The sequence below is a fragment of the Epinephelus lanceolatus genome, chromosome 13, assembly GCF_041903045.1.
Source record: "Epinephelus lanceolatus isolate andai-2023 chromosome 13, ASM4190304v1, whole genome shotgun sequence".
Classification (NCBI taxonomy): Eukaryota; Metazoa; Chordata; class Actinopteri; order Perciformes; family Serranidae; genus Epinephelus; species Epinephelus lanceolatus.
The window spans coordinates 2,970,553-2,979,260 of record NC_135746.1 but is presented as its reverse complement, the minus strand read 5'-3'; the positions used below and the strand labels follow the sequence as shown (position 1 = coordinate 2,979,260).

Below are 8,708 nucleotides of genomic sequence, written 5' to 3'. Positions count from 1 at the left end.
TGTGGGACAGCGGCAGCCAGTGGTTCCGTATTTGGGATTTTCACAGCTAGCTGATAGTTACGTGTTCAGGCAGCCTGCACGGAGGTATGGAGGTAAAACGGGACGCCACCGTGCCGATGAATGTCTCTGAAATGACCGCACGGCTGCTCCGGTGTTAGGTAAGCGGTGTAAACACGGCTGTTGTTGTTGTTGTTTGTCATGGACGGTGTTGTTTACGAGCTCCGGTCTGGACGGGGCTGCCTGGAAGTTGCTAGCTGATGCTAACTTACTGTTAGCATCGGCAGGATGCTCGCTGTCAGGGAAAAAAGCGAAGCTGCGACGCCAACTGTTGTTTTTAGTTGAGACGACAGGGTTTAAAATCAGTCGGTGAATTAACGTTCAATCGTTTTAAATATCGATTAAAGCTGCCATTGGCTCGGTTTGTGTGACAGCGGCTAATTTAGGACAGAAAGACCGGTTAGTAGGCTCCCAGTTAAACTGCTGTTTTACACGAAGAAGAAAAACCATAGAGACAGACTGGTGTGGACTGAAACAGTTGGGTTTTAGTAAAAGAAATGCAGGAGCAGTTTCAGCTGCAGAAATGAGGAATCCCATATAGAGGCATGCACCCTGCAGATGCATCCAGTATATAGGTTAGATAGCTTTGCCATTTAATCAGCCATTAACTTCTCTCCTCAAACTGTAAATCAAATGTCATTATAGTGGAGTACATGTTTCTGGTTGCATGTATTTAGAGTTTTCTAATAGCTGCCAGGAATGTGTTCATTAATGTTATCACACTCTAATAGATACCAGTGATGGTGCCACACAGTGACCGTCCAGCAGAACAGTGTCCAGGCAGGGGAAGACAGATAAAGGGGTCAGGAAGGAAACCTGGAAGACCACTAATTTAATAACAGAGAAAAGATGGAGGTTTGGATGGAGGATCTTGAGCAGAGAGGGCTAATCAGTATTGATAATGCAGTTGGGGCCAGAGACTTATGCAGAGGGGGATATAAAAGCACAGGGCGATAATCAACATTGATGATATAACTGAAGAGGAGGAGGAACAGAGGAGGAAGGACCAGTTAGAGTCTCCTTCTTGAGAGAGATCAGGGATCTCATTTATAAAACAGTGTGTAGGATCCATACTGTAACACTATGTACGAACAAAAGCCAAAAAAAATGGCGTGCAACAAAAAGTATTCGACAGTTTCTACAATCTGGCTGCCACCTCACCATCTGCGTCGCAAATTTCCCGCCTCCCATGGGTCAAATGGATCACAACTTTTCCATGGGAAGTGGCCTCCTTGTTTTTTGTACAGAATTAGACTAACAGGACATTTATATAAAGACAAAATAGGACACAGGTTGTAAAGTTGTAAAGAGGACGAACAGAGGAATAAGTACCAGTCAGAATGATTTTTTAAAAACCTATTTAACCTTTATAGGTCTCATTCATAAAACAGTGCGTAGGATCCATACTAAAAATGTACGTAAAAATTGCGTCCACTAAAAGTATTCAACAGTTTCTACAATCAGGCTTCCACCTCACCATCTGCAGCGCGAATTTCCCGTCCCCTATGTGTCAGATATTTTCCCATCAGGTCTGTTTTTGCAGATAACAGCTCTTCCGTAGGAAGTGACCTCTTTCAGGCCTCGTTTTGTGTGTACGCAGTGTTTTAAATGAGACCCCTGGTCAAGACGCAACAGCAGTACAACACAAATTTACACAAACGGCATTTATATAAAGACAAAATAGGACAGAGGTAAAATGAGAGGAAAAAGTGGCAAAGTTGCAGTGTAAGAGGAGGAACAGAGGAATATGTGTGTTTAAATGTATTTAACCTTAATTCAGACACTGAGACACAGGTGTCATTCTCAAGAGAGACCTGGGATCTCATTTATAAAACTGTGTGCAGGAACCATACTAAAATGTACGGACAGTTTCTACAATCTGGCTTCCACCTCACCAAGTGCATTGCCAAATTACTGTCTCCTGTGGGTCAGATATTTCCCATCAGGTCTGTTTTTGTGAATCACAACTTTTCCGTGGGAAGTTGCCTCTTTCAGGCCTTGATTTGTGCGTAGGCAGTACAGCAGTACAACACAGCATAAGACAAACAGGACATTTATACAAAGACAAAATGGGACACAGGTCATAAAATGAAGTTGTAGTTTAAAGAGTGATTTTTTGAAAATATATTTAACAGTGATTTAAACATTGAGACCTGGGGTCTCATTTATAAAACAATGCATAGGATTCAGACTAAAAATGTACGTTCAGACAGTAGCCAAAAATGGCGTGCGCCAAAAATATTCAAATTAGACAAACAAGACATTCATACAGACAAAATAAGATAGAGCCAAAGTTTTAGTTTCAAGAGGAGGAACGGAGGAAAAAGGAACCAGTCAAGAGTGATTTTTTAAAAACGTATTTAACCGAAATTTAACCAATGAGATAGGGGTCTTATTATAAACCTGTGTAGGATCCATACTAAAAATGTACGTACGGACAAAAGTAAAAAATGGCATGCACCAAAAAATATTTGACGATTTCTACAATCAGGCTTCCTGTCTCCAAAATGTTTGATAGCACGAGTCAAATATTCTCCCATAAAGTCTGTTTTTATACATCACAACTATTCTGTGAGAAGTGGCCTCTTTCAGGCCTCGTTTTGTGCGTAAGTCATACAATGAGTGAAAAAGTGCAAACGTTGTACAAGTTACAAGAACAAACCCCACAGACGCTCTCTCCAGATTTTGAAAGTAGTTTAAAGTCCTGAGGGGAATCATGCTGGGCAGACTCAGTTCCTGCTGAAGCACGTCCCAGGTTGAGGCATTTTCACCAAATTCTGTTCAGACTGAGGGGCTGGAGAAAGTGACGAAGCCCTGGGAGCAGACGCTATGACGGTGCGTCTCAACCGGGGGCCTTGAGGGCGTTCCAAGGGGTCCCTAGAATAGTTTATTTTCATTGTTTATTTCGCTGTAGAAGTGAGCCCAGTGTGAGTAAAGCCCTGTTTGCGCTGCAAACATTGCCTTTGGGACCTCTAGTAACTTGTAATGATTGTCTGTCAGATTTTCAGTCATGTTTTATTGATAGAGCACATTTTAAAAGTATGAACATCGGCCGAAGAGTTCTACAAAGACAGGAATGATCAAATGAAAACAATCAATCATAAATAAGAAAATATGAGTAAATTAATAAAAGCATACAGTAAATATCTAGAATCATAATACTATAAATATAATAAGCTATTCCACAGTTTAGGGCCAACACCTGGAGGTCGTCTGTGATCTTAATCCCATATAATCTGCCATGTCTGTAATTTGTCAAGTAAATTTTCCTCTGCAAATTACCTGCTGTATTTCACCAAACGCAGACACCATGTGATGATATTAGTCCTGGGATCCCTGAGATTTGGGGTTTAGTTTTTCTGTTTTCTCTGCACCTTATTGAGGCTGCGTTGGTGATTACAAATGAAAGTTTTGACTGCATTTTGGGTACAGGAAGCTCATCTCACTACACAGCATGGAGACCCATTTGCAGGTAGAGCAAACGCAAATCCATCAGAGGAGCGAAATCTCTAAAGAAGATGAGATGAATAACGTGACAGTGTGTGGCAGCGTCAGTTCTGTTTGTTAAACCCACATTTAAAAGTGAAAAAGGAGGTTAACACAACACAGCACATCACTGCACATACAAAGTTTGTGGAGCACAGAGCGCTGATGTGAAAGGGGGGATGGGTAATTTCTAAATCACATAAGGTCCCCAGGTGATACTAGTCCTGTGCGAATGCGGCTCAAGAGTCCTAAGCGATCATAAGTTTCACTTCCTCCTCAGTTATCTCCTCAACTTCAGTTTTCTGGTCTCAGTTGTGTCTAACAGCCCAAATCTTCTCAGATGGAGTCCCCTGAAGCGAAATCTTATCAAATGGGGGTCGGCGACCTAACGTGTATTAATTTAGGTTGCGATGACATGAAAAAGGTTGAGAACCACTGGGCTATGACAGCACTGTTTATGTGACATGTGAGTGGATAAATTTGTGGGCAGCAGGCCGAGGATGGCTTCATTAACGAAGCTGCAACAGTGTAAAATTCTGTGTATGGCTAGCGATGAAGAGTTGACTGCAGAATACAGAGTGTAACGGTGTGTGTGTGAGGAGGGGGGTTATGACTCTCAGAGTGAAGCATGTCTGAAACCATGTCTGTGGTTTGGGTGATCAGCTTCCTGTTATGTGAAATGAAATACTTGCTGTTGTTGTAAGTGAGCCTCCATTAGAGCTCATAATGTTATGATCTCATCACGTCATCGTTTTACAGATTGCCGTCTTCCAAATTGAAATCTAACAAAATTAGTTATTGGATTTTTTTTCCTGCATCAGCAAATGGAGTTTGCTCAGTGGTGGAGCTCGACAGTCAGCCCAGTCGATTATCTGATTAGTGAACAGTATCAACTAGAGCTGCAGTGATTAATTGATTAGTCGTCAACTACTAAATTATTCGGATTGAGGTGGTTTGAGTAATTTTTTGACTTGCTATTTTTATTTTCCAGTATGCAAAATGCACAGTGAACACCAAACCATTGTACAAATATGACTTAATAATGACTTAATAAAATAAGTAATCGAAAAAGACAAATACATTAAACCGCAGTACAGATGATGACTTTTAAGAATAAAAAATAAACATACAATCCACCTGACAGTGCTTTTTGCTTCCACCTCACACCTACTCTTATGCCTTTATAAAAGCAATATACCCTCCCCTCTCCAGCCAATATTTTTTTGCCCTATTACAATTCGTATATAAGATATTTTTTCATATGCAGCAACTTTTCTCATTTTCCAGTCTTAAAAAAGCAGGTGCTCCAGGTGCTTTCCAGTTCCTAAGAATATTCTGCTGCCCAATCGTTATTGCCGTCTGGGTCCATTTCTCCATATCTTGAGGGAGCGCCAACAGAACCCCAATGTCTCCCAAAAGTTTTCGACAAAGTGCAAAATGTGAACCTGTAATGTTAACAACTAGAAATGTACCGATACCACTTTTTCCTTCCCGATGCCGATTCCAATCCCTGAACCGTAGGTATCTGCCGATACCGAGTACCAATCTGATACCAGTGCGGAGGCATTTCCGATACTGGTATCGGTATCGGCACAACTCTATTAACAACTTAGCTGTGAATCTTTATCCAGAAGTTTTGAGTGTTGGGGCATGACCACAGTGTATGTATGAAAGTGCCTTCGTCCCTCCTACATTTCCAATAAATTGCAGAATCCTTAAACCAAGTCTGTACCCTACTCAAGGTCCAATAGTAATAATGTCGAATTTTAAACTGTATCAGTCTAATTTGACCCCATTTTTCCTCATCAAATGATGCACCCAGATCTTCCTGTCAAACACTTACCAGAGCTGCCACTTTAATTTCCCTGGAGGACATTAATATTTTGTAGATCTGAGTAATTTGTCAAAATTCTCTGAATCCAGCTTTTTTAATGTGAATGTTTTCTGGTTTCTTTACTCCTCTATGACAGTAAACTGAATATGTTTGGGTTGTGGACAAAACAAGACAGATGAGGACGTCATCTCGGGCTTTGGTTGACATTTTCGGATGTTTCATAGACCAATGGCTCCTTACTGGTGCAGCCACGGGGTCCGGATTCTCCTTGGTCATTAGTTTGAGGTCCACACAGGTTAATACATTCAGCGTCATACTTGCGTTTGGACGTGTCATCAAGCGAGTTTGCCGTCTCTCTGAAGTAGCTGTCCCGTTAGTCACTCACGCTGCAGCAGGAAACAGCACTTCAAAATAAAAGTCCTGTGTCAGAAATTCACTGTACTAAAAGATAAAGTGTTTTTTACAATCATGACACGTTCACAAATCACTTGTGGTCCATTCAGAATGGACCCGCGACCCACTTTTGGACCGCGACCCACTAGTTGGGAACCACTGTTGTAGACCAAACAAATAAGGGAATAATCAAGAAAATAATTAACAATATAAATGACTGTTAGTTGCAGCCCTTGTATCAACTAATCGACTGCAACTGAGCAAACTTCATACACAGAAAACTATTAACAGTTTTGATTATTGATTAATCATATAAGCTTATTTGTTTACTCAGGCATTTGTTAGTTTTACCTCATGAAACATGACAGTTTGAATCTTTTCTCTGGTTTATATTGTGTTAATTGTGACATTTTGTGTGTCTAAATGAGCCATGTTGTGTTATACTACTTATCAGTTTTGAAAATGCTCATTATTAGGACTGTGATAGTGATTTCAGCCCTAACTGCCCTGACGCACCTGACTTTATTGATCTATTTCTCATTCAGGTGGTTCATGCACACTGCTACCCTGCTGCCTCCCAGCAACCGTCATGCCTTATGGAATACTCATCCACCATCAATGACATTCCAGCGGGACCCATGTTTACAGCAACAGTTCATTTTGCCAACAATTAGCCTCACATCAGCTTCTTTTTAATCAGGCTTGCTCCCTTCGCTAAGCACACCACCGCAGTCACAAACCTGTGCTTTCTGTTTCTCCGCAATCAACTTCTCTCCCTTCGCAAGAGGCTGCCTCCCCTATCATGAGATTCCGAATCTACAAGAGGAAGGTGGTGATACTGACTGTGGTGGTTGTCATCTGTGGCCTAGCTTTCTGGAGCAGCGGAAGGCAGAAGAAGAACGACGGCGGCGGAGGCGGAGGAGGCGGCTCATTCCCCAAGGAAGTGGAGACAGTGAGGAGAAGCAGCAGCATTAGCAGCAGCAGCAGCAGTAGCATCAACAATCATATCCAGGTGCAAGCCACACCTGCCGTCAGCAGGGCACCTGTTCAGCCCCCTGTTATACAAGCAAACGACACACACCAGGAGAAAGCAAAGGACAAAGAGAAGATACCCAAGCCTGAGGCAGATAACACCACTTTAGTGTATCGCGGCATCGTCTTCCAGCTCAACTTCGACCAGACGATAAGAAATGAGGAAAAGTTTAAGGCGGCGCGACAGAAGGACGATCTGGTCGTGGTGGTTCAGGTCCACAACCGACCTGACTACCTTAAACTATTAGTGGACAGTTTGCGGAAGGCCAGAGGTGTGGAGAGCATACTGCTGATATTCAGCCATGATTACTGGTCCCCTGAGATAAATAAAGTGGTGGCCTCTGTTGACTTCTGTCAGGTACTTCAGATTTTTTTCCCCTTCAGCATCCAGCTGTACCCGCAGGAGTTCCCCGGACACGACCCCAGGGATTGCCCCAGAGACATTCCCAAAAAAGACGCCTTAAAGCTGGGTTGCATCAACGCAGAGTACCCCGACTCATTCGGTCACTACCGTGAGGCGAAGTTCTCCCAGACCAAGCACCACTGGTGGTGGAAGCTGCACTTTGTATGGGACAGAGTCCGCGTCCTGAAGGACCACAAGGGCGCAGTCCTGCTGATCGAGGAGGACCACTACATGTCCCCGGACTTCATCCACCTGTTAAAGCTGATGTCGGCTCTCAAACGGGAGCAGTGCACTGACTGCGACATCCTCTCGCTGGGGAGCTACAGCCACATCGGCTACTCCAGCAAAGCAAACAAGGTGGAGGTGAAGGCCTGGAAGTCCACTGAGCACAACATGGGGATGGCTCTGAGTCGAGATACGTACCAGAAGCTCATCCAATGCACCGACACGTTCTGCACTTACGATGACTACAACTGGGACTGGTCTTTACAGCACCTGACCGTGTCCTGCCTGCCCTCCTACTGGAAGGTCATGGTGAGTGAGGCCCCACGGATTTTCCACGCCGGTGACTGCGGCATGCACCACAAGAAAGCCTCTTGCATGCCAATCAGCCAGAAAACCAAGATAGAGAACATCCTACAGAGCAGTGGGAACCAGCTGTTCCCCAAAAACCTCCTGATAACAAAGAGACTGCCAGCCAACGGGGCCGGAGGCGTGGCCCCGCATGTGAAAAACGGAGGCTGGGGAGACATCAGGGACCATGAACTCTGCAAGAGTTATGTTCGATTACAGTGACCTTAATTGCTACTATTATATATTATTGTCTCTTTTGCATCCTCTATAAAGAAAAAAGCCTTTTAAAAGTAAATCTTTATGGACTATTCTTCATATTGCCTGTTTTATCGGACTGTTCCAAATAAAGACGAATGTTGGATTTTTGGCTTCTTTAACACAAGTATGTCTTTACATCGAATTATTTAAGTGATTCCTGGCAAGTCTGCTTTGTTTTGTAAGTTGTAATTAACAATAATATACTAAACAATATATTGTTGTGTTTTCTCTAACAAGACTTTGAGGTCGGTTACTTTTAAAGGAGCACTGTGTAGGACTGAGTGTCATCTAGCGGTGAGGACTGCAGGTTGAAACTGGCTCAAACTTCTCCTTTGTGCTAAGCGTGAACTCCAGGTTAGGATTCTGTAAGTGTTCATTTTCCAGTTGGTTTTTATCAGGAGCTGAATTATTCACAGAGGTCTTATAACAATAATAATAATAATAGTGATAATGTTGTGTTCACACTGGGAGGTTAATTACAGGTAAAGTCAATGTAAAGACACAATAAGCTGCAAATTCCTGCCAGGCGGCGCAATGGACGAGACGCGAAATACATGAATGAAGCAGGCAGCTTGAGTCGAGCTCAGACCGGCCAGTTCACACCTCTGCAACTTTTCTCTGCAGCTTTCTAAAATGGTTTAGTCTCGTCAGGAATCTTTGACTCCAGGACTC

The 8,708-nt window shown here is 43.0% G+C and overlaps 1 protein-coding gene across 1 annotated transcript; it reads left to right on the top strand.

Moving 5' to 3' along the window:
* Positions 1-8,244, top strand: mgat2 (alpha-1,6-mannosyl-glycoprotein 2-beta-N-acetylglucosaminyltransferase). Its single transcript, XM_033648026.2, has 2 exons — positions 1-158; positions 6,316-8,244. The coding sequence occupies exon 2, from the start codon at positions 6,573-6,575 to the stop codon at positions 7,998-8,000; it is 1,428 nt and encodes a 475-aa protein (XP_033503917.2). The 5' UTR covers positions 1-158; positions 6,316-6,572; the 3' UTR covers positions 8,001-8,244.
* The last annotated feature ends 464 nt before the right edge of the window (positions 8,245-8,708 follow it).

Bases quoted from the DNA above. Each gene is read 5' to 3' on its own strand.
- mgat2 (XM_033648026.2), top strand. From the start codon at position 6,573: ATGAGATTCCGAATCTACAAGAGGAAGGTGGTGATACTGACTGTGGTG.